Below are 26335 nucleotides of genomic sequence, written 5' to 3' on the forward strand. Positions count from 1 at the left end.
GTTCTAGAGCAGATGTTTACAGTGCTATTGCCAGAATGTTGCCAGGGCCCATGGCCTTTGCTGTACCCAGTGCCTTCAGCTGTTTATTGAAACCATGTGGAGTGAATTGAATTGGCTGAAGACTGGCACCTATGATGCTGGGAACCTAATGTCTTATACATCGCATTGTTACAGTTTAATGTCAATTATATTGTTAATGTTTAACGTCAGTTACATTGTTAAACAGGTGACAGGTATTGGAACACCTATAAATGGGCACAATTGGGGCACTGGTCGGGGGAGGAAGGTTGACTCTGTACTGGGCCAATAAACTTTCTCAACAAGGAAAGACTCTTAACTTCACCAACTGGCATGGAACCATATGACAAAGTGCCTTGGGATGGTTTACTATGTTAAAGGTGTTATAGAAACTCAAGTTACTGTTGTTGCATAATCCCAGTTTGCAAAAACTGGGGACGTACAAATGTTAACTTGTTGTTCTTCAGGTAGTAATTTCATTCTCCTTCAGTCTTTACTCGTGGAGAGCATTTGGAAGAGGGTAAGGCTCCCATTCTGGGTGTGCCTTTAAATCTATGGAGCTCATATACCTGACTGGCAAGTTGTCATTGAACAATCAATGAAACTTAACTATAATAACTTACCATCTTGGCATCAATCACCTCACAAGAAAAGCACAACCATGTCCTTATGGTTAAAATATCTAATGAAACATATTTGAGCTGAAATGATTTGTTGTGATAAAAATGTCTTTGCTGTGTGACTGTGAGCCGAGTACAAAACATTAACGTACACCCTCTGCATAAACCTCCTCACTGTGTCAAAGACTAGAATTCCATAGATAAAAGCAAAATACTGCGGATGCTGGAAACCTGAAACAAAAATAAAAATAAAAATAGCTGGAGAAAGTCCATGGATGAGTAGCAGCAAACGAGCTCTGAAACACAACATTTTTCAACCTCCCAACTTCCTACGCACTGGACAGGCTCATTTTCAACAAAAAAATCTCCCTTAATTTTTTTTTTTTTGCATTGCAATTCAATAAAAGAAAGCGCGGAGACACCGATTTTACGATGTAGAAGTTTCTGGAAAGAATCCACGCAAACGATGCAGCGAAGAATAACAAACAGAGCTCCCTCTCACTGCAGAAGTCAAACGACTCTTCAGTTAACACCCACCCCCGCCTTGAAAGAACATGATATGCATTGTTTACGGTGGATTATTTTCGATGGTGAATATGTGTTGAAAGCTTGAAATCAATACCGAACTGTTGGATGTCTTGGCCTCTGCTCTCCAAAGACAGGAAAGTTAAAGACTTCAAAGAAGGGAGGTGAAATGCCATGTCAGCAAAGACAAATTCCTGCCACAAACATTCTTGCCCTAAGTGCTCGATTGCATTATTTGGATATACCTGGTCCTCCAGACTTCACTTTGATGTCAAGTATGTGGATGGAGAGGAGAGAGAATGAGATGCAAGGCCTTTTATGGAAAGAGGAAAAGGCCGTTTGGTTCAACAAGTCCATGATGTTTTCCTGATCTCAAACCCACCTCCTCGCCATATCTGTCAATACACCGTCTCTTCGCAAATACTTCTGACTGGCTCTTGTATCCACTTGCCGCCTTCCATTCAGTCTCCTTCCCTCAGAAAAGCGCAGCAAATGTGAAGAGGGGGAACCAAAACCAGGTTCAAATTGTGAACAAAGGGTGGCACAGGAGGAAACAAATGCTGGAGCTCTGACATGTTGTGCCAAGGCGATGGTGCGAAGGCCATGTCCACCATGGTCTACATTCTGATCTGCTGATCTCAGCTGTGGTGACATGGAAGAGGTAAAAGGCGGAAGTCAGAAAGGCCCCCCCACACAGGCACAGTAGGCAAATTACAAGGAACGTTCCAGCATGTTCTTGAGGAAACTCTTAGCAACCAGCTCTGATGCAACTTTGGCTGCCATGGAGGCCATCTCAGGTTCAGTGGTGCCAGTGCCTCCTGTAAAGAAGCCCAGGACCTTCCGTTCCTGGGAGCTGGATCATGCTGCTGTATCTTATCCAATACCACAACATGGAAATAGAGCAACAATATTCCCACGTGATCCGGACCAGATATTCACAAATGTGCTTCTCCACAATCGCCAAAAGTTGGGCCCAACTTCGTGGGACAAGGCCGGATTCCAATGATTAAGCTGTTTTATTGCTCTGCTACCAGTTGTAATCAAAGCTCATGTCTTCTACTCCGCAACCCTTACTTTCTCTCCTTAGGAACAGAATAATGAAATGGTCACATTGTTTCTCATTGGTGGAATGTCTCACTTGCACTGTCAGCATTATCTTGCTTTCGGTACAGCTACTGACAACAAGAAGCTGTACTTTGACAGGGGAGATGCTGAGAGGCTGTTCCCCCTCGCCAGAGAGTCTAGAGCTAGGGGGCACAGTCTCATGATAAGGGGTCAGCCATTTAGGACTGAGATGGGGAGAAACCTCTTCACTCAGAGTATTGTGTATCTTCAGAATTCTCTATCCAAGAGGGCTGTCGGTTAAATATATACAAGGCTGAGATCAATAGAATTTTGGGCGCTCAGGGAATCAAAGGGAGATGAGGGTAGGGGCAGAAAAGCGGAGTTTAGGGAGAAAATCAGCCACGATCTTATTAAATGCCAGAGCAGGCTCGAGGGACCAAATGGCCTACCACTGCTCCTAATTTTTTTATGTTTCTTATATTATATTAAGGCCGCCCCCTCCTCATGATGATCCAGTAAAAGAACCTAAAATATATGGCAGCAATATCGGCAGATGCCCTGAGGTGCAGTCACTGGACGTTGGAGAGAAAAGCGAATGACAAGACAAAAATAGCCCAAAACATGCACCCAACAAATACAGCCCCCACCTCAAAGAACCTTCTGTGACTCACTCAGAACACAAGAAAGAAATAAGACTAAGCACAGACAGGCAAATAGCATCACACAAGTCTAAAACTGTGATTCAAAGAAGCCTTTCAAATCTCGTGGTTTCTTTACCTTGCTGGTGGTTTGGCGTGCTCTTAGGTATTCTTCTGAGTTACAGTCAAGCCACATTGAAACAATCGACACTTTACAAAACAGCTGCAGAGGTGAAGTATGCACCAGTGGAACAATCCGTGAGGCAATTTTTGGTCAAGTAAGGAAGCTTAGACATCCAAGAGGCTAAGCAGAATTTTCCTCTTTTGCCAACTGTGATTTGGCACGTCCCTGTCCTCTGACTCAACAGGTTGTGTGTCCAAGTCCCACACCAGAGACTTAAGCACAAAACTGACACTTCAGTGCCGTAACTGAGGGGGTGCTGCACCGTCACAGGTGCTGTGTTTCAGATGAGACGTTGAACCAACGTTAAGCCTCTCCTCTCAAGCTGCACAGAAAAGTTCCCATGGCTTTATTTCGAAAAAGAGCAGGGGAGCCCTTTCCAGTGTTCTGGCCAATATTTATCCCTCAATCAACATCTCAAAAACAGATTCATTGCTCGTTATCACATTGCTGTCCGTGGGACCTTTCTGTGTGAAAACTGATTGTCACATTTCCCGCATTACTAGAGTTACTGACTACACTTTAAAGGTACTTCATTGGCTCTAAAATGCTTTGGGACATCCTGAGGTTGTGAAAGGTGCTATATTAATACTAACCTTTCATTCCTTTCACAGTCATGACTCTGCTCTTAAGTGCAGCCAACAGTATCAGTTCTTCCATGTATCAATGCATCATGTATGACATTCTTTTTGAAGTTATATGACGTCAATGACTGCACTGAAGCTTATCTCTAATTGATGTGGAGATGAAGTTGGCAGCCAATGCTTCTCCCCTGAAATATCACCCCGGACTGCGATGGAAAAAGCCTCCAAGTACCACATCACAATCATACAAACTGCAGCTGGCCATGAAACTAGAAACTTAAAGGAGAGTCAGGGCCCACCAGTAACTAGCGTTAAGTCAGAGAGTTAGCATTGATAAGGGAGGGGGAGTTACTGGCAGGTGACTGTATCATAGGGCAGGATCCTCCGGTCAGCAAGTGTAAGATGACACGGGGTGACATTGGGTGGAACTCCCTACGTCACCCGGCGTCTTTCCATTTTCAGGTAGGCGGGGGCGCAGCCGAATCAGCTGCTCACCCGCCGACCTGTCAATGACCTATTGAGGCCATTGAAAAACTCATTAAAGTCAATAATGGACCTGCCCGTCCAACCTTAAGGTTGGTGGACAGGCCGGGAGCCCTGGTGAACCTCGGGAAAAGCATCAAACCTCATCCACGGGCGGGATGAGGTTTCATGAGGGTATTTGAATTTTTATTAAAGGCTTCAATAAGAGTTATGGGCATGTCCCAACTCGTGTGACAGTGTGACATGAGGGGATATGTCAGGGAAATTTTTCTATCATTTGTATTGCAAATTTTAATTCCGAGCCGATCTCCCTGAGGCAGCACTTAGCCTCAGGGAGATCGGTGGGCTCTTTCATGCGCATGTGCAAAAGTGGGCACTCCCGGCTGAGGGAATACCGCCCGCACAGATCAGCCATGATCGTATTGAATGGCGGGGCAGGCTTGAGGGGCTGAATTGCCTATTCCTGCTCCTAGCTCTTATGTTCTTATGTTCACAGGGGGCGCATAGCGCGTCCGAGCGGACATCACGCTGGGCGGGCCTTAATTGGCCCACCCACCTAAAATGGCAGCGCCCCCCCCCCCCCACCCCCTCCCCCCCCCCTCCCCGATTGGGGGTGTCGATCAGAGACGCGCCTGCCCACGCCTGCTCCTGCACTTCCCCCGCATCAGGGGGGGACAATTTTCCCACAGCATTTCTTTTATCCTCAAGGTCAGAGATATTGATATTGGGGAACATAAAAAATAGGGTCAGGAGCCGGCCATTCAGCCCCTCAAGTCTGCAGCATCATGGCTGATCTGCTAGCGCAAGTCCACTTTCCCACCCCATGCCCCGTATCGCGACTTGCTGAGTGACTAAAAAGAATAGCAATCTCAGCCCTGAGTATACCCAATGGCCCGAATCTCATGTTAGGCAGGGGGGGGGGGGGGGCACGCGATTGGCGGGCCTGAGAATGGGCGCGAGATGCGCTTCCGCCTGTGATCATCCCCCGAGCACAACTTCACGCTGGCTGGCCAACGAACGGCCAGTCAGTGGGAAACGCGTGCTGAGGAAGCCTCAGCGCCGCCAGGGAGCGCGGTAAAGAGAGCGGGCACCAACCAAAGGGAGGGTGCAGGTGGGCACCTCTAGCGAGCCCCCTGAAGGCAGGCAGCTGCTGCGGAGCTGCCTCGGGGAGCTTCAGGCCCCGACTGGTTACACGACGAGACAAAAAAATGCGCCAAACTGTGTTTACGCAACACGTTCCAGCCACCCGACAGCGGAACTAAAAACACGTCAGTCCCCACCACCACCCCCCCCACCCCCCCCCCCCCCCACCCCCCCACCCACCGACGTCTTTTTGCGTTACATTTCAGCCCAGACATTTCATCCCACCCCGGATCGAGATTTCAGCGAAAATGTAAAAGCCGATCGGTCCATCCGCCAGCTGTAAAAAGTGGGCGGGCCACATAAAATCAATGTTAATTGCTTCCTTAATGGGCTTAATGCCTGCTTAACTGTGGGCAGGCGCGCTTCTGACCACCATGCGCGACCGCCAAGCAGAATAGCGCGCAAGTGCGCGGTGACATCGGGACACGCGCCCGACGCCTTCTCCCATGATTTTAACGCGTTGTCGGGTCAAGCGCACACCTGCGCAGCCAGCATGGAATTCCGGCCACTGGCTGAGCATCCACTGCCCTCCGGGGTGGAGACTTCAAAGGCTCACAACCCCTCTGAGCGAAGAAATTTCCCCTCAAATCAGTGCAGAAACCCCGACAGAGCCTGTTCTTGACTCTCCAGTCAGAGGAAGCAGCCTCTCAGCACTAGAATGGAATATTCTCCTTCCTTTAGTAACAGGGCCCCCTCTCAAGTCAAATGGTGCTTTGACCCGATTCAGATCGACATTCCCTGTAAAATGCACCACCAACACAGCTCATCAGACTTCAACTGGAGATTAATATACATTATGGACTCTCTGTCTGAGACCAGCAACTTCCTGCCAATTTCCACTAAGTCATGGACAATTTAATTCTCTGGGTTTGTACCTTGTGAGTGGGTTGGAAACGCCTGATCTCATTTTATACACGACTCTACACTCAAATGGCTATCAAAAATGACAGAAATTGCACTTAGCCATTCCACCATTCAGTGAGATCATGGCAGATTTGTGACCTGACTCCAGAAGCCCACCATCACCTCATATCCCTTGGCCCCAGACAACCAACGCAACAGCAAAGTCCCACCAGCAGCAATGTGATAAAGATGGCATAGGGCACATTTCATGCTATCTGCCTCAGCTGGATTCTAACACAGGTCACAGATGTGAGGGGACAATGTTCCAGGTCACCACATCACCCGGTCCCCCCTCCCCTTTTCAACGTGCGCCTTCAATTATGACCCCAGCACAGCAAATGAGTTCCTCATGTCTGTGGAGCGCGACTGTATAGATCGATGCCAGGTCTGCTCTAACCCTGCTACCTTCAGGCGATCAACCCCAAACCACCAGGCCTGCAACATCCTATCAGATCCAGCACGACAGACAATGTGGAAAATTAAGGCAGTGCCAAGCAGTAATTAAGAAAAAAAAGCACAACGCACAGCTTGACAGGATGGCCAAGGGAACAAAGTACTGTAGGTCACAACAGAATACATGATTTTTGTCAGTATATAGATTAATCATTATACGAACCCATAATATGAACGGCGTCAGTACTGTCTGAGTTTATAAACAATTACAATAACTGGTAACAGGAGTTATTGGTTATGTGGTGAATCCCGCAAGCTAGTTCCATGTAATAAACTACATTTTTCTGATTAAAACAATGTGGTGAGTGGCCAAGCCTTGTGTAGTCGATCAGCGCCAGGGATGAAAATCTGGAGCAGTTGAGGTAAATCAAGCAGTTGCCCATTAGTTGCCACAAGCTTTGGAGGAGAAGGATGGAGATGACCTTCGTGTTCAAGGACAAATCTAACGCCAGGCCACTGGGGCTGAATCAGAGAGCAACACGACCCTAAAAGAGATGTTATCGTCATTGAAGATGTGCTGTGGCTGCCTCGTGTCTCTAAACACAGGGAGCTGAAGAGGAAGAATCTAGTGAGCCAGTCTGTGGTTACACACAGTGAGTTCACGAGTCAATTTTCACCATATGCTGCCGATATGGATAATGGATTCTCCTTTGTACAACCCGGTTGCAACAAGACTGAAGAGAGTACTAGCGGAGTGAGGGATTAGATGACGCCAACTTTGCTTTGAAAAAACCTGCACTCCTAATTCCTCCTTCTTTGGCTCGATGTCAATTTGTGTCTGAATGCCCTCCTGTGAATTGCCTTGGGATGTATTCCAACGTTAAACACGCTACAGAAATGTAATTTGTTGTTGTAGAATGTAGCAGGATTGACAGGTTGAGAGAGGGAGGGGCTTCAGATTTCAGGTCCTGAGGAATAATGAGTTGCAGTCAGAGGCATATTTTATTTCCGCACACTGAGGGTACAGTAAGGAGCTAAAGCTTGTACTGTGTGTTTTCAGTTTGTTCAGAACAATCAAGGAATGTTCTGAACACAAGTTAACCACAGAGACATCGATATAACTGAGGGAAAAGATGATTGTGATAAAGAGAGAGAGTGGGGGGATGAGACAGGAACACACAAAGAGGTTCTTATGAGTGAGCCATCACACAAAGGTAGAGACAGGGATATACAGAGGTGGCAGTAGGGGTGTTGTGAGGGCGGTAGAGAGAGAGGGAGAGAGAGAGAGAGAGAGAGAGAGAGACAAGAGGTTGCAACATTGAGAAAGTAAGAGAGAGATATTGTGCTGGAGACTGAGAGTGATACAGCAGAGAGAAAGAGGCTGTCTGTCAAGAGCAAAGAGGGACTGTAACGATGAGATAAAGTTGTGAAACAAAAAACGGTTGAGAAAGGATTGGGATAAGGAGAAAGAGAAAATCAGGCAGAAAGGTCACATGAAAGAGAGCGAGTGAGAGGAAAAGGGTGGTGACATTTTGTGTATCCTGTCCCATCCCTTATGAAGACTCTGCCGGTGACAGGGGCAGTATTCAGGGTGGGACATGTTAGGCTTTCCATTTGTAAATTTGCTGCACATTTTAACACATATGCAAATCAACCTGTGCCTCAGTTACTTTGTTTTGGATGAATCTGATTAAGTCAGAAACTCATTAGCGGCCTTGTCAAGTGGAAGTCTTCAGCAGCAGTGACCCACAGAGGAGAGGAATCTGCAAGTTAATCCAATGAAAGAAAGGCTTCAGGGAACTGACTTCTCACATGAATTTCATAACAATTGAAGTGTTCACAAGAGCAGCTTTCTGGAAAAGGAGGTGCGGCTGTGCTAGTGCACAGATTAATGTGTAAAGGCACAAAGGCCCTTTTATATGGGTCATCTTTTAATTAGGAATTCTAGGAGCCCAGCTCCTGGCCTTTAAATTTGGTTAAAACTTGGTCTCGCAGTCTATGAAAACCAGATTTAAAATCACAAACACCAGGGGCCAGTCCCAGGATCCAGATTCTTAAAAACCGGTAAGAAACATGCTGCATTTGAGTGTTCAGGGGATTTTCCTGCAGAATTTGGGACTCGCCTGTCAGGACTAAATGGGAGTCCTGAGCCCAGCCTTGTCGGGAGCCAGACAGGGGGCGCTATTTTCCCAGAGGCGGCCTTCTAATTGGCCAACTCTAGGCTCACTATCCTATTTAGGATAGTGGGCGGGTTAGGGTTGCCAACTGTGATTAAATGTTTCCTGGAGGTTTCATCCATGATTTGCCCCCCAAACTCCAGCCATGAGTCAGCCAACACATCCATCCTTGTAACGTACTGCCCTCCTATGCCAATTAGAAGCAAAAAGACTCTACCCAATTGGATGATGCTTGACTGTCAGCCAAACAGCCCTCTATTTCCCCATTTTCAATAGTTTTATACCTGGTAAAGAGAAATGTACAAGAAAATGTAAAAAAAAAGCTATCATTTTCATGCCCCAATGATTTTTCCCAGGGTTGCACACAGCAGTGTCCTGGAGAGCAACCTTCAATTCCTGAAGAGTCTAGACCAATGGGTTAGCAACCCTAGACACTGCCTGACAGAGCCTGTAGCTCTAGAGCCTTGGCTGCCCCATTAGGAGAAGTGGCCACTACTGAGGCAGGTCTGAGAACATGAGGGCACCTCAAAATGGAGATGTGCTCAGAGGGGTAAAAAGAATAAAAAATTGGGAAGGAGTAAGGCAGCAGGACCCAGGGAACTGAGCAGAAAACCCTCCGGGGGATCTTTGGTTTGCATCTGATCCATTTCTCTGCCCCAACTTCTCCAGTGGAGGGAATGCATCAGGGAGCTGTCCCAATGCTATTTCCCTGGCCTCCCCCCACCACCTTCAATCCCACCACCCTGGGACTGGGAACATTCAGCCTAGTGCATCATAGGATTCCAGTCCATTCAAACGGGAACATCTAAAGTCAGGTACAAAAACAATCCCCATCACTTATATCAGGTATGTTAGCGCAAACACAGTTTGCCTACTATACACAGTGAAAGGCCTAAAGAGATAGTGCTATTATTGCTGGTCAAGACTGGAACAAATCACTATTGAAACTGTATCCCTACTCCACTGGAGGAGAAGATTAACTGCACATTCTCCTTAACAAGGAGCCAGTTACTTATTATTGACCGGCTTGACTATTGTCGTCAGTGCTGAGTGATCCAATTTGTAACCCGCCATCCGTTAGAGGTGGTTAAGTAAAAGCAAGAACTCGCATTTATCTAACGTCTTTTACAACCTCAGGATATCCCAAAACACAATGACATACTTTCTGAGGCGTAAGTCACTGTCTTGCTGTAGGAAACAGCAAGCTCCCACAAACAGCTATAAGATGAACGTCCAGTTAGTCAGGTTTTGTAGTGTTGCTTTATGGAGGGATGTTGACCAGGATCAATGTTCTCTCTTAGCTGCACGGGTGCACGGCGGCACAGCAATCTGGGAAATACCATGCACCGCGGCAAAAATGCAGGCACGACCAACATTCCATTTAAGATGGGTGTATGGCCGGCTGCACAGCAAACTTAAAGGGGCCCACGCAGTGCAGCAAAACAGGGCACACACAAGAAAGGAAAATTAGTGGGAATACTGACCAGGGCACCGGGAGGATTGGATTTTCTCTCTTCCAATGAGCACTATGGGAGTTTTCCCAATGCACTTCACCCACCAAAACACTCAGTTTAGCATCACATATGAGAGCAGGTGAAAAGCAGCCAAACTGGGACTAGCAAGTCCAAACATCAAGGAACTTGAATGGACCACCTCCTGGCTACACACGAAAAGAGATTGGCTGAGTCTCTAGCCAGATTTGTTTTCAATTACTCAGTAAGGGAGGTCTGATCTTAATTAACAGTCAAAGGAACTCTGCAGAAATGATGAAGCCTGTCTTTAATTAATTTTCTTGGCTAAGGATAGTTTCCCAGTGGTACATCCTCTTCTGCGTTGCTGGCTTAGATGCCCTGAATTTCTTTGAATGTACTCAAGCCCTGCAACTCATGCATCATGTTCTAAGCAACCTGGTGTAATGTTACCTCTTCCCAGGATGAGTGTATTTGAGAATTTTCACCCATGCACATCCCTGCTACCCATGTATGTTGGCACAGTGTCGCCTGCCCACTAGCGGCACACAAGTGAGAACTATGAAGGAAACAAGGATTAACTATGAACCAGGGCTGGCATGGCCATGGCAAATAACAGGCCCCTGAAGCATGTAAAATGTGGAATGGTAGTTATATTCACTTGCTATGAATGTTAACAGAATCTATGCCGGTTGGAGAAGCCAAAGATTAGACACAGAGCTTTTCTTTATAGTTCAAGTTTATTAACTTGTTCAGTCTCTTAGTTCTCCTCCCATTCAAACCAGTGTCCCAGCTGTCCCCTATTTGTACGTGCCCAAAGGCAATTAATAACCATCACCTGGTTCTCTTAACTTTAGCAATATAATTGACATTAACAAGCCTTAACAATGTAATTGATAACATAATAACAGAGACTATGTTACAAGGGTAACTGTGAATTTGTCTTTCTCTCTCTCTTTCTTTCACATGTGAATGGCTCCATCAAGTTGCAGATGCACTATGCACCGAATGGAGGGCAGGAAAGGAGAGGGACAGCACAGGAAAGTGAGCAAGGGAGGGAGAGCAGGAAAGAAGGATGTTGTAGGCAGGGAGCCAATGGAGGGCAAGTTGCCCTGGGATGCTTCTGTGCGTCTCCTAACAGACATGGCAACTATGTATAGTAAAGGGAATTCATGTGGGGAGGAAACACAGCAAGAATACAAAAACGTTTCACCTTGGATAAATTTGGAATCCAAGGATTAGCAGCTTCTATGGTAGCTTTGGAATCTAAGGATGGAATTTTCCAGCCCCTCACACCAACAGGATCTGCCAGTCCCGCCGATGTGAATGGAGGTTTCTATGGCTCGCCAGCCCCACCTTAGGGGGACCTGCCATGGGGTGGGTGGGGTGGGTGGAGGAGGTGGGGCAGTGGGGTTGGGCTGGAAAATTCCAGCCTAAGTCACTGAATATATTCAAGGTTGTATTAGACAGATTTTTGAACTAGAGGGTGTCAGGGGTAATGGAGGACAGGAAGGAAAGCGGAGTTGGGGCTAAGGTCAGATCAGCCATGATCTTATTGAATGGTGGAGCAGGCTTGAGGGGCCGAATAGCCTACTCTCGCTCCTATTACTAATGTTCTTATACAGTCGTTCCTTCAAATCAAAGTGAAAGCAGGATGGGGAAAGGAATGTGTGGAAGAGGCCGAGACAGGAATTCCACAGGCTGTTTGTTGTGTGAGTCGGAAAGGGTAACAGCAGGAGAAGACCGTAACCGAGGGGATCAGGGGCAAAGAAACACGGCTAAATTCATTGCAGGAAAAAACAGCAGCTTGCACAGGCTTGAAAACACTGAATACGCAAAAGCTTACATCAAGTCAAGAATTAACAGGCTAATTTGACAGTGAGGAAGCCAACATGAAGATTCCTTGAAAAGATTCAGAGATAATGTAAAATAATCAGCATGGGAAAGAAACTAGAGAAAACATTTGATAGAACATCAAACAGACTCCAAGCGGGCAGCTCTGGTCTATTGTCCCTTTGAGGTGACATCATTAATTGATGGCATCTCATCTGTCACATGATCAGCACCAATTTAACTCAACATATTGTTGTAATTTTCTAGAAAGACTTGCATTTCTGTAGCACTTTTCATAACCTCAGACTACCCCTAAGTCCTGTACAGCTAATGAAGTGCCTTTGAAGTGTTGTCACTGTTGTAAAGTAGGAAACATGGCAGCCAATTTGTGCACAGCAAGCTCCCAGAAGCAATAATGGGATAGCCGCCAGATAATCTATTTTTAACGATTTATGATAGAAAGATAAATATTGGCTAAGACACTTGGGGAGAAATCTCTTCTTTGAAATAGTGTCATGGGATTTTCTACATCCACCTGCTTTGGTTTAACATCTCATCCAAAAGACAGCACCTCTGACAGTGCAGCACTTCCTCAATACAAAACTGAAGTGTTAGCCTCGATTTTGTACTTAAGTATATAGGATGGGACTTAAACTCACAACCTTCGGACTCTGATATTAGAGTGCTACCTATTGAGCCGTGACTGATATTAAACCTGATCAGGTATCGGCACTCTCTGTCCTTTTTTCTGTGGATTATGTTTCAGTTCCCCATCCTGCAAGACAACAATACAATGCACTGTGGGCCTGTTTGGTATCTGTCAACTGCCCTTCTCACAACCCAACATGCCATAATTTTAATCTATATGGTTATTGTCATGGTTCTTGGAATGACACTCCCATTGTACTCAATGCAAAGATGGTTGACTTAAAGGGGGCTTCTGCTGTATATGAAATACTGGATCAAAATTATTGGTAGAAACAGGAATGTTATCTTTGCAATTATTGTGGCAGCCAGGCAATTTCAGGGGTTGTTCCATGCTGCTTTGCAGAACATCAGTGTCAGCTTCCCTCAGATCCTGCTGGTGGAGTGCTACATCATCAGAGATGCTGCCCTACAGAGGGAATTTTAACCAGAGGTTATATCTGATTGTTCCTGTGAACTGAGAAATCCTGCAACTCTAAATACACAAAGTAGAAAAGTTCCCTAGCACGCATCTTTCCCTCAACCTGCCGTGTGCACAACGGCTGCTCATTCGTATCCATAATGACAATCTTTGGGCTTTGAAGTAATTCATTTGCATGTGTTACTTTGAGACGTGATGAAGGCCAATCTCTGTGTTTCTTTTATTTCACTGCAGGTCCCCAAAATGGCACAGGATAGTATTGCTCGGAGACATGGGGGATAAAGGGATTATATGTAACCTGTTGACTTTAATAAAATTTTTCAAATGCAGAAGTAGCGCAGCAAGAGTTTCAATGCATTCAGATTTTCTCTTCAAATACCAGAGGAGGTCTCACCAAGGCAGCCAGCCCCTGTGTGCTTATCAAGCTCCAGATTCTGGAAGAAACCATCACTAGATAGTTCAGGCATGGCCTGGGAGCTGTAGTGAGGGGGAGAAGTGGGGTTGCAAGAAACAAAACAATGAACACTGAAGTCACCTTCACCCATGTTAATCAGCAGAAATACTGTAAATTAACCACACATGATCTATTTAGTACTTTCGAGATGTCGGGCTGTATGCAAATAAGGCATGATCAGGCCATGCTAGACAAGTAAGGGCATTTTGATGAGAGACTGGTAAGAAACAAAGATGTATAAATAAAATTTATTGGAACTGGAACATGAATTCAACCCAGAAGTTTGGGCTCAGGAGCTGCAAACTAGATAGGTATCATCTCCCCAGCCAAGTTTGCTGTAAACACTTTAACCTATGTGAGGTATTAATGCTATAAGTCCGTGGAACTTTGCCTGTGAACATATTGTCTTGTTGTCATTATATTTACACCATGAAATAACAGCTTAAAGCTGCTCAATGTTAAGTACATTCACAATCTTTGTTTCAGATTTGACCCCAGGATGAGTTTCCAAACACATATCTAAGCCGTCACCAGCTTCCAGCTCTATAACATTGTCGTCCTCCATCCCTGTCTCAGCTCATCTGTTGATGAAACCCTCATCTATGCCACTGTTATCTCTAGGCTTAACTATTCCAACAATCTCCTGGCCAACCTCCCATCTTCCACCCTCCATCAACTTGAGCTCATTCAAAACACAGTTGCTTTAACTCACACTGAGTCCCATTCAACCATCACCCCCACACTCGGTGACCTGTACTCGATCCTGGATGCGCAATGCCTCAATTTTAAAATTCACGTTACTTTTTTTCAAATCCTTCCATAGCCTCACCCCTCCCTACCTCTAATCTCCTCTGGCCCCAAAGCCCTCCGAGGACCATGTGTTCCTCCATTTCTGGCCTCTTGCTCATCTCCATTGAAATTGCTCCATCTTTGGTGGCCGTGCCTTCAAGTGCTTCTGTCTGAAACTTGTGGTAATTTGTCCGAATAACTCCTTACGTGGTTCAGCGATGCATTTTGTTTCATAATGCTCCTGTGAAGCATCCTGGGGCACTTTACTAACTTTAAGTTGCTAACTTAAAAGAACTCACTAAGGCTCCTTAGACAGCACCTTCTAAACCCAGGACTGCTACCAGTTAGAAGGCCAACGTCGGCAGGCACATGGGAAAAACGACCACCTGGAAGTCCCCCTCCAAGCCGCCCACCATCCTGACCTGGAAATATATCGCTGTTCCTTCACAGTCGCTGGGTCAAAATCCTGCAACTCATTCACCAACAGCACCGTGGGTGTACCTACACCACATGGACTGCAGCGGTTCAAGAAGGCAGCTCACCACCACCTTCTCAAGGGCAACTAGGGATGGGCAATAAATGCTCTCCCAGCCAGTGATGCCCACATCCCATGAATGAATTTTAAAAAAATATATAAATGCATGTTTTGATGTTGTTGTTGTGATAGTATCAGACCTTGGTGCTAACTGCAGATATAACCTGTCCAAACACATCATCCTCCCGTAGACCAGTCCTCTTTTCACAGCAGAACACTAGAAATTAGCAAAGAGTCACAGGGTTGTTGCAGCTCAGAAGGAGGCCATTCGGCCAACTGTGTCTGTACCAGCTCTCCGAAAGAGCAATTTCCTTCATGCCATTCTCCCCCTTCTCCCTATAGCCCTGCACATTCTTCCTTTTTAGATAACATCCTAATTCCCTTTTGAATGCCTCAATTGAACCTGCCTCCACCATACTCTCAGGCAGTGCATTCCAAACCCTGACCACTCGCTGCATGAAAAAGTTTTTCCTCATGTCACTTTTACTTTTTTTGCCAATTACTTTAAAACTGGGCCCTCTTGTTCTCGATCCTTCCACCACTGCGGACAGTTTCTCTCTTATCTTCTCTGACCAGACCCCTCACGATTTTGAATACCTCTATCAAATCTTCTCACAGCTTTCTCTCCTCCAAGAAAACAGCCCCAACTTCTCCAATCTATCTTCATAACTGAAGTTTCATCACTGGAACCATTCTAGTGAATCTTTTCTGTACTCTCTCCAACGCCTTCACATCTTTTCTAAATTGTGGTGCCCAAAACCAGACTCAATACTCCAGCTGAGATGGACTAGTGTCTTATATGGAGCACTGGATTTATTTGCCCAACCTTTTCCGTTCACTTGACTGTGCCGAACCATTTCTCCTTTGAAGGTAGCCCATTGTTCAGCTACCATTTTTCGTGCCAACCTTAAATTCCAATTTATTTGGCCCAAATCCGTTCTTATCCCATTGAAGTTGGCTTTACCCCAGTTAATTATTATTACTCTGGGTTGTTTTATGTCATTTCCCATGGCCTAAACCTTAAGAAACAATGATCACAGTCCCTTAGAAGTTCTCCTAATGACACTTGATTCACTTGGCCCACTTCATTCCCAAGAACCAAGTCTAGCAGTGCTTCCTTTCTTGTTGGACTGGAAGCAGGCTGCTGTGGATAAGTTTCCTAAACACACTCTAGGAACCCTTGCCTCTCTGCCCTTTACACTACCCAGCCTATAGTCAGATAATTAAAATCCCCCATGAGAGTAAGTCTAAAATTTTTGCACTGCTCTGTAATTTCCTCGCAAATTTGTTCCTCTAAGTCCTTCCTACTAGTTGGTGGCCCATAAACTACACTGAGCAATGTAATTGCACCATTTGTATTCCTTAACTCTAGCCAAATAGATTCTGTCCTTGATCATTCTGAGATATCCTCTCTCCAGCACTGTAATGCTCTCCTCGACTGCTGCCTCTTCACTTTTTCTTCCTTTCCTATCTTTCCTGAACATCTTGCATCCAGGAATACTTAACACCCAGTCCTGCCCTTCTTTGAGCCAGGTCTCAGATATAGCCACATCATCATATTTTCACATGGCATTCTGCTTCTGTAACTCACCAATCTTATTTACCACACTCCATGCATTCACATACACGCACAGTAACCCTGATTTAGACTTTATTACTTTCTCCCTTACTTTGAACCCACCTATTAACTTACTATTCTCTATTCTAGAGCTATCTGTGCACCTTGGTAGTCCTTCTATTGTCATCTCGTGGTTCCCACGCCCCTGCAATTTAGCTTAAACCTCCCCCAAAAACACTAGCAAAACACCCCACAAGGAACTCAGTCCCGGCTGTTTAGGTGCAGCCCATCCAGTCCGTATAGGTCCCATCCCCCCCTAGGGCCGGTTCCAATGTCCCAAAAATCTAATCTTGGAATTGAGGATTATGGAGAAAAGGCAGGAAAGTGGGGTCGAGGATTATCAGATCAGCCGTGATCTCACTGAATGGCGGAGCAAGCTCGATGGGCCGAATGGCCTACTTCTGTTCCTACGTCTTATGACCCTATGGTCTAGAGCCCTCCCTCCTGCACCATCTTTCCAGCCGCGCATTCATCTGTCTTGTCCTCCTGTTTTTATATTGACTTGCGCGTGGTATTGGGAGCAATCCGGAGATTACGGCTTCCGAGGTCCTGCTTGCTAATTTCCTACCTGGCTCCCTAAATTCTGACTGCAGGGCCACATTCCTCTTCCTGCCTATGCTGTTTGTACCAGTGTGCACCAGGACTGCCGGCTGCTCATGCTTCCTGCTCAGGGTGCTCAGCAGCCTTGACCCTGGCACCAGGGAGAAAACACATTATTCTGCATTCATTCCAGCAGCCGCAGAAAGGGCCTGTCTATTCCCCTAACTGTCGAATCACTATTGCTCTTCCGGTCTCCCTTCTGTCCATTGCTGAGCTACCCGTGATGTCATGGACTTGGCTCCAGTTGCACTCCCCAGACGCACCATCTCTCTCAGCAGTGTTCAAAACCGCAAAGGGACAGGATCGTCTTACTTCGGACTTTATCCTTTCATGGGATGTGGGCGTGGCCAGCAAGGCTAGCATTTGTTGCCCATCCCTAATTGCCCCCTGCTGGGCATTTCAGAGGACAGTTAAGAGTCAACCACATTGCTGTGGAGATGCAGTCATCTACAGACCAGGCCAAGTAAGAACGGCAGATTTCCTACCCTAAAGGACAAGTGAACCAGACAGGTTTTTACAGCAATCAATTATAGTTGCATACACACCGTTACTGAGGCTGGCTTTATATTCCTGACTTATTAATTGAATTTAAATCCCACCAGATGCTGTCACAGAGTTGTTGCAGTCCAGAAGGAGGCCATTCTGCCCATCATGTCTGCACTGGCTCTCTGAATGAGCATTATGACTCAGTGCCATTCTCCTGCCTTTTCCCCCTAACCCTGCACATTGTTTCTATCTAAATAATCATCTAATGCCCTCTTGAAAGCCTCCACTCACGTTCCAGGAGTGCTGTGGTGGGATGTGAACCCAACGTTCCCAGAGCATTAACGTGGCACTCTGGATTATACTAGTCCAGTATACGCACTATCTCCCCCACTTTTTTCTAACAATGTGAACGGGAGCAATAGATTAGAATGTGATTCAAATTTAAACTAAAAAAAAATTCCTTGTTTTATTCATTGCCAGCCTGATTCCATTATGCTGGCCGATCTTCAGGCTGTTAGATTGATGGTTGGGAAACATTAAGCTATGTCAGACAGCAGTTTGCTAACTCAGGACCAAAGACCAGTGGCATCAGTCCAGAGACTCAGTTACATAATCTAGGTTTATACTGCATTGTAATAAGTAGGGAGTACTGCACTATGGCAGGTGCCTCCTTACAGACCTTCAGAAGCCCTGCCTTCCCTCTCAGCTGAATGTATAAAATCCCACAGCACTATTTGAAGAAATGGGTGCACTACTCCCCCTCAACACCCCCGCCCCCCCCTCCCCAGTATCCTGGACAACATTTACCCATCAAGCAATGTAACTGAAACAGATTATTTGGTCATCCATCTCATTGCTGTTTGTGGGAGCTTGCTGTGCACAAGTTGGCTGCTATATTTTTTGCATTACAGTAGTGACTATACTTCAAAAATGCTTCAGCAATTGCTGAATGTAACGTCCAGAGGTCAAGAAAGGTGCTATATAAATGCATGCGTATATGTGTAAAGGCACTTGGGAACATAGGACCAGGAGTGGGATGTTCACCCCATTGAACCTGATTTGCCATTCAGTGAGATCGCAACTGACCTGCATCCTAACTTCATCTATCCACCTACGCTCCATATGCCTGCATAGCTTTGGCAAGCAAAAATCTATAGGTCTCAGTTTAAAATTTCATGGAGGAGGGTTTGCCATTCTTGCGCCGTTCTGGTCGAAGAGCCACAGAAACTCAGAGAAAGTAGTGGGTCAACAGCAGAACTGACCTGGAATTCACTGCCCTGAAAAGGTGGTGCAGAGCAAATTCAATAGCAACTTGCAAAAGGGAATTGCAGATATACTTGAAAAGAGAAAACTTAGTGGGGCTGAGGGGGTCAAGCAGGGCGAATGGGGTTAATTGAGTAGCTCTTTCAAAGAGCCAACACAGGAACAGTGGGCCGAATGGCCTCTTTCTGTGCTGCAAGATCCCATGGAACACTTTAGAACGTCACCCACATGAAGCAAAGAGGAAATTGCCACAACATTTGCAAATTTTCGCTGAGCAACTTTCCTCCCTTCCAAACTTCATAAGGGTCAAATAGGAATCTTTGGAATAATTTGTAATTGCATCAAATAAACTCCACAGATGCAAAGTGGCAGACGACATGTGCCCACCTGCAACACCATGGCAAGCACGACCTGGATGTTTCCTGGCAAAGGTTTGGACGTATTTAGGCCAAGCGGCAGCAAATTCACAGATTACACAAGTGACATCAATTTCTCATGGCAAGCAATGTGGCTTTATTCACATCATATTGTCGGCTGGTCATTAGCGAGAGACTCGCCGGCTATTAGCAGACTGCATGTTGGGGGTTTGAAGGCTTGCCGAAAGTTAGATACCACAAACCCATCCGATTTTCTTGCTCCACTTCACCGGGCTTTGCTTTTGGCCTCGTTAACCAACGCGCTCGTTCTGACCTCTCGATTCCCTGTCTCTTCACGGGTTACTTGGCCGTGATAGATTGAGAACAACGACCAAAAAAAAGGCAATCACCCTCCGGACTGCGGCTCTGCGTTCTTAGAAAGTGGGAACGATCATGCAGCGGCTCACATATCGCAGTCAGATTGTCGGACCTCCTCATTCAAGCAACATTTGTTCCCCAGAGGCCTCAGCCACAGGACAGGTGTGCTTTTGGTGCTACAAACAGGCTAACTTGGGGAGAAATAACCAAGACACTGGGCAAAGCAACAGAGGCTCAGGCCGTCGCCACTTTCAACGAAAGTTTATGAAGCCTTTGCCTTTGCGTTTTTATGTCCATGCTCCAACTGAGCCTTGTAATCATTTGTAGAATATGCCACTTGTGTAAACATGCGTGAGGATTCTTTCTCTGAAAGGGACACCGCTTTTCTTGAGAAAGTGCGATAAAAATACATGTAAATGATGCTGGAATTCCACATGGTTCCTGGTTGCTGCCTTGTGTGTAAGGTTTGGGGAGCAGCTGTGTCCCCTAATGTGGTTCCTCCAGCATCACATGCAATACGCGTCAATCTTTAAAATAGTTGACATAATCACAGACACTGGAGAATCAGGCTAACCAATAACAGTACCAGCCTTAGAGAGACAACATTGAACTAACAGCATTGAAACAGGCCATTCAGTCTAACTGATCCTTACCCATCTTTATGTTTCACAGTAGCTTCCTCCTGCAATCTTCATCTAATCCTATCAGCCTTCTACTCCCTTCTCTCTCGTGCTTATCCGTCTTCCCTTTAAATGCATCTATGCTACTCACCTCAACTACTCCCTCGTTCTAACCACTCTCTGAAGAAATTTTTCCTGAATTCCCTATTGGATCTATTAGTGATTATCTTATATTTATGGGTGCTAGTTCTGGTCTTCCCCCACAAACAGAAACACCCACTTTACGTCGAACCTTTCGGACCCTTCCATAATCATAAAAATCTCTATTGTGTCATCTCTCGCCCTTTTCTGGATTTACAAGATTTCATGATCGCCTGTAACATTTGCAGGTCTCTGTGCTGCTTGCACGAGGGCAGTGAATCTATGCCACACAAGGTGCCAGTCTCCCACCTTCTGCATTATTGGCCAGGAGTTCACTCCTGAAGTATGTGGTGTCACCCCCAGTCCCTCCCCTATCAGTGTCCACAAACAGCTGTCTCTCGTATGCTCCCCCCACAACACACAGCCAGCTCTGTAATGGGATGAACTCATTCACCAGGATTGCAGACTAGTCCCCCCACCACAACCCCAAGTGTAATATCTAGCAGGTGGTGTGTAAGAGAACAAGCAGAGAGCGTGGAAGTTACCACATTCAGCTGTGCTGATCTCAAAGCTCCAAGGCATAATTTGCGTCTGAATGTTTGAATCGTGCCAAGCGAGACTTGCTACTCAGTACAGCTCAACCCGGAGATTGTGTTACACCCGGGGTAAAACATAAACTTCTTTGTAACTTTTAGAGGTCATGTTATATAAGAATTATCTAAGGCTTGCAGAAACAAGTTGGCAAGTAGAATGGCATTCCAGGATTAGGGAGGTCATGGATTTTGATTAAGGCACAATGAAGGAACGCAATGATTTGACATATGGCCAAATGATCTGTGCCTCAGTGGGTAGCGCCCTCACCATTGGTCAGGAGGTTGTGGGTTCAAGTCTAACTCCAGAGAAAGTGAATGTGAAGTCCAAGGTCAAATATCTGCAGCCAATTAGAATTGACTTGCCCAGTAATCAGCACCCTTTTCTCCTGTAGTATAAATTGTTGTGATCATTTGAAATCTGGCATTCTTGCATTTGCCCTGATGAGTCCAAGGCAAAAAGCTTCGGTAACGTCTCTCTTTTCAGCAATATTCAAGTTCTGTATTACTAAGCAACTGCTTCCCTGTTCAGACCACAACAAGATCAGCCAAGATTCAGCCTTGCTGAATGGTGGAGCAGGCTCGAGGGGCCGAATAGCCTACTCGTACTCCTATTTCCCTCTGTTCCGATGTTCATTGCTTCTGGTGCTAACCCACAAAAATGACCACACTTATTGAAACCAGTTCACAAGAAAACCTAAGACAGTGCACCCGTGGTCTTCCAATATGCACAGGCAGAATGAGACGATTACAGCCAACAGCACATCCTTGAAAACGGATCTCTACCAATGGATAAAGGTTTGTTATAATCACCAATGCCTGTTTATTTATTTATTTAGCAAATGCAAATCCCCAAAGGCAAGCAATAGTCTCCTCAGTGCTGAGGGAGCACTGCACCATTTCAGATGCCATTTTTCGGATAGAATGTTAAACCAAGGCCCTGTCTGCTCTCTCACAAGGAAGTAAAAGATGCCATGATGCAATTGTGAGGTTTAACTGTTTTCCTGGGCAATATTTAGCCCTTGACCAACATCGCTCAAAACAAATTATTTAGTCACTATCACATTGCTGCTAGTGGGACCTTGCGGTGCGCAAATTGGCTCTTGACTTCCCTACATCACAATAGGTAATTTATTGGCTGTGAAGTGCTTTGGGATATCCTAAGGCCATGAAAGGTGCTCCATGAATGCAAATCTTGCTTCTCTTTAGTAGGGCCAGAAGAGTCACTTAAGTATGAAACAGGAATGCGTGTGTGAAGCATTGGTGCTCAGCCAATGCGTGTAAGAAATCATAAGCTGTCACTCATGTCAACGCTTGGACTGCTCACCTGACCTGTTCGAAATTGCAGTGTGATCTGATTTGAAATGCAGTGAGCAGACTGCTGATGACAGGATTGTGAGTTGGCATGAATAGTGGGAGGCAAAGGATGGGAAGTATTCCAGCTTCCTAACACCTCTGGAATGTGCTTCATGCCCAACCCAAAAAAAGACATTGTGAATTGACAGATATTTGACATAGTTTTCAGGTATACATATAGGTTACAATTAGACCTGAAAAGGCCCAGAGCCCAGGTTACTTTCCAGCTACTTTGACTGAGCTTGTCAGCATGTGAGTTATCCCTCCCCTCCACCCCCAGTTCGCCCCTCTTTCACAGATTCCTTGCTGGATGTTTGCCACCTACCAACTTACTCGCTGCTCATCCAGCCACAAGGAGCACCAAATTCTTCACTTGTTCACTTCAAGACTCCCTGTGGCTTGGTCACTTTACTCTTTCGTATCAAACCCTTTCGCCCTCAACAATTCTCAGCCTTCTCTTGTCGAGCACAATCCCAACCAAAACTTTTCATCCAGAAAGTCTTTTCTAACATCTTTCCCATGCCAACTGGGGCAGGGTATAAGAAAGAGCTTGTTGTGCTTTAAGAAACTTGTTCTGTCACCCGTAGCCTCCAACTGTCTGCCTGTCAAGTCTCTCTCTTCCCACTTTTCATCGCACCTTTCTTGTCTCACTATGTTGCATGCTTAGAAGTCAATAACCTTCTGAGAATTCCTCTCATTTCATCAAAGCTACGAGCTTACCTTACATATTTCTCCTCCTCCCTACATCCTCACTGTTGAAAGTGAGGTTTGTCACCCCATTTGCTGCTCTACCTTATCTTTCACAAGATAACAGGGCTGTTGTGGTTCACATCCCACTCCTATCAGTTTTCCTTCTCTCCTACAAACAGCAGGCTTTTAAAACCAAAGTTTAACATCACTCGTCTTTTCAACTTTAGTTGAAATTCTCATCCTTGCTTCCAAATCCCAACAGCGCTCCACCTTTCCCTATTTCTGTAGGAGCCTCCAACCCCACAGCCCTCTGGGATCTCCGCGCTCCTCAAATTCTGGCCTCTTGTGCAACCCCAGTATTCCTCACTCCACCATTGACAGACATGCCTTTAGCTGCCTGGGGCTTAAGCTCTGGAATTCCCTCCCGAAACCTTTCCGCTCCTCTTCTCCTTTAAACTTCGAACCTACCTCTTTGATCAAACTTTTTGTTGCCTGTTGTAATATCTCCGTCTGTGGCTCGGTGTCAAATTTTGTTTGATAATTCTCCCGAGAAGCACCTCGGGCTGCTCTATTAAGTCAAAGGTGCCTAATAAAGGAAAGGTGTTGTTGGCATCCTGCAGCCATGAGCCTTAACCCTTCACCTAGGTTTCTCAATTTGAAAAACACCCTACGGAGTAACCAGGAGGAGGCAATCGGGGAGGAAATTTTAAGACCTTTCCACAGTCTTCATCAGAACTCAAAACACGATGCGATTCAACCAGACTGTTAAAGAAATTATTAGCCCCCAATATACAGTGAGGCAGCATTCTTAACGTCATTCTTAATAAATTAAACTCCCATTTCTAGGTAGCTGCTGTAGTGCACAGCAAAACTCTTCTCACACCCTCCACATTGACACAGCTTCAACATCCTATTCAAATGCCGTAAATACGCCCTTAACACTTGGTTGATCATTTCGGATTATTCCCTGTGTTCAATAGCTTGAGAAAAAGGAATCGCTTCGGGGCGGGGGGGGGGGGGGGGGGTGTGGGTGAGGAGGGGTTGTGGAAGTGAAGGGGGAGGTGCCATTTCCAACCAAGACACAAAAGGCCCCTCACTGTTCACGCTAACTGCAGGCTGTCGACCATGCAGAGCTTTGAGACAATTAGAAGTGATTGCACTCACGTGTAAATCTTTGCCTGCCCAGTTGCACTCTTCTCTCCATTCCACGGGAGCCGGCCAGTATATCTGCAAGATAGACAACAACCAGTGAGTTCAATGGAGCAGCAACATGTACCCTCACAAGAGGATCTATGGCCAAAGGCTCGATACAATCGTATGGTTAAACCAAGCCATTCAGAATTACAGGAGTGCGCTGGCAACAGGAAATTAACCCTTTAACTCTTGAAGCAACCTTTAATAAATTCACTCATATCTGCCACTGTATTGTGCGTGAATGTCCCACTGACAACTTCAGTCATGCATAGTACACACAAGGTAGTAACTGAGTATTGCATGATTCACATGTGTCACACATGTGGCCACCTGCACCAATACCCTACAAATCAGGTAGGAACAGGAGAAGGTCATTCAAACCCTCGAAGCGATATAGCCTAGAAATAAAGAACAACATCATAACCTCAACGTGCCTTAGGAATCCATATATATAAAAAGTGAGATAAGCAAGGTTGCTAATTGAAGAAGTGGCATTTCCCCATTACCGCAAATGGCCAGTTCAGCTCTTATCCCTTGTACAAAGGGCATGGCCTGTGAGAAGGACCTGTACAAAGTTCGAGGAGCCTGTGCCAAAGCTACTTTTCACACGGTGTAGATACGATAATTTAATGACCAACAAAAAGTATTCTACTACATCAGGGTCATAAAAGGGAAGAAAGCACTAGAATGTATATAGCATCTGTCATGACTTCATGATAGCCCAAGGTGCTTCTTGGCTACTGAAGTGTAGTCACTGCAGTTAGGTAGGAAAAAACAGCAGCCAATATCTGGAAAGCAAGACCCCACAAACAGCAATGTAACAATGACCAGGGAATCTGTTTACAATTATATTGGTTGATGGGTAAATATTAGTCAGGACACCAGGGAGCACTCCTCTTCTCTTCTCTGTGGGGTACCCCAGGGGTCTTCCACCGGCGAGAGAAAATGGGGTGTCAGTTTAAACATCTGCTGAAAGGTACTCTCTCAGCACCAGCACTGGACTGTGAGCCTTGGATTAGATGCTAAAGGTATCTGGAGTGGAACTTAAACCCATGACATATCTAACTCCAAGGTGAGAGTACTACCAACTGAGGCATGGCTTATGTCAGAAAACACTGGGAGATCAATTCAGTCAGGTTAATCAGTCATTCCAATGAGCTGGGAACTGAAGCACACTAAACAGCATTACATAATAAACCCACGGGACTGCATTAATTCACTAAACATCTTTAACACGAGTGCAGTGATGATAAAGCGTATCGATGAAATGATTACTGGCAAGGGTATGAATTTCTCACAACAATTACTGGCTCAAAGTTGAAATTGGCAACAAATTTGCTTTTTGAGAGTTTTCTCAGATCTTTATATTATCTGTCAAAATACATGATGTCACAATTAATGAGAGCAACCATCTGGATTACTAACACAATGAATGATAGAACAGGCTTTCTTGCAATAAAGAAAACGACCTCCTCCAATAGATTATAACTCACCCTCGAGGCTTCTCACTGTCGTGTGTCCTAAGGGCTGATCGGGGCAAATGAGCTTGGCACTCCCCATTAGGCAATAGACTTCAAAGGTGGAGTCATGTCAACTGTGGCTTAGTAAGTCAGAAGGTTGCAGATTCAAATCCTTTTTAAGAGACTTGACAATGACATCTTGAGACAAGGGGTCAGCTTCCACATGCATGCTGACCCCATTCTCTCTCAACCCCTCCCCAGCCTCTGAATTGTCAGCCTGTCTGTATAACATCCCGGGCTTGGATGAGCCAGAATTTCCTCCAGTTAAACATTCAGAAGTCTGAAGGTATCATCTCTGGGAAAAAGAAGGGTGAGGGATAACCTTAGAGATGTCTTTAAAATGATTAAAGGTTTTGGTTGAGTGGATACAGAATGTTTCCACTTGTGGGGATGAACATAACTAGAGACCGTCAATGTGTGATAGTTTTTTTTTCAATTCATTCATGGGATGTGGGCTTCGCTGGCTGGGCCAGCATTTATTGCCCATCCCTAGTTGCCCTTGTGAAGGTGGTGGTGAGCTGCCTTCTTGAGCCGCTGCAGTCCATGTGTTAGGGAGGGAGTTCTAGGGTTTTGACCCAGCGACAGTG

General features: G+C 45.6%; 1 protein-coding gene across 4 annotated transcripts in view; it reads right to left on the reverse strand.

The window, feature by feature from the left end:
* The window catches only part of sema3b (sema domain, immunoglobulin domain (Ig), short basic domain, secreted, (semaphorin) 3B), a 428874-nt gene that overhangs the window by 74910 nt on the left and 327629 nt on the right, over window positions 1–26335 (reverse strand). For all 4 annotated transcript variants that reach the window (XM_041191338.1, XM_041191339.1, XM_041191336.1 and 1 more), the window contains one exon: window positions 24199–24261. In XM_041191338.1, the coding sequence (XP_041047272.1) occupies window positions 24199–24261 (63 nt within the window). The remainder of the gene's footprint in view (window positions 1–24198; window positions 24262–26335) is intronic.

The sequence above is a fragment of the Carcharodon carcharias genome, chromosome 7 (genome assembly GCF_017639515.1).
Source record: "Carcharodon carcharias isolate sCarCar2 chromosome 7, sCarCar2.pri, whole genome shotgun sequence".
Classification (NCBI taxonomy): domain Eukaryota; kingdom Metazoa; phylum Chordata; class Chondrichthyes; order Lamniformes; family Lamnidae; genus Carcharodon; species Carcharodon carcharias.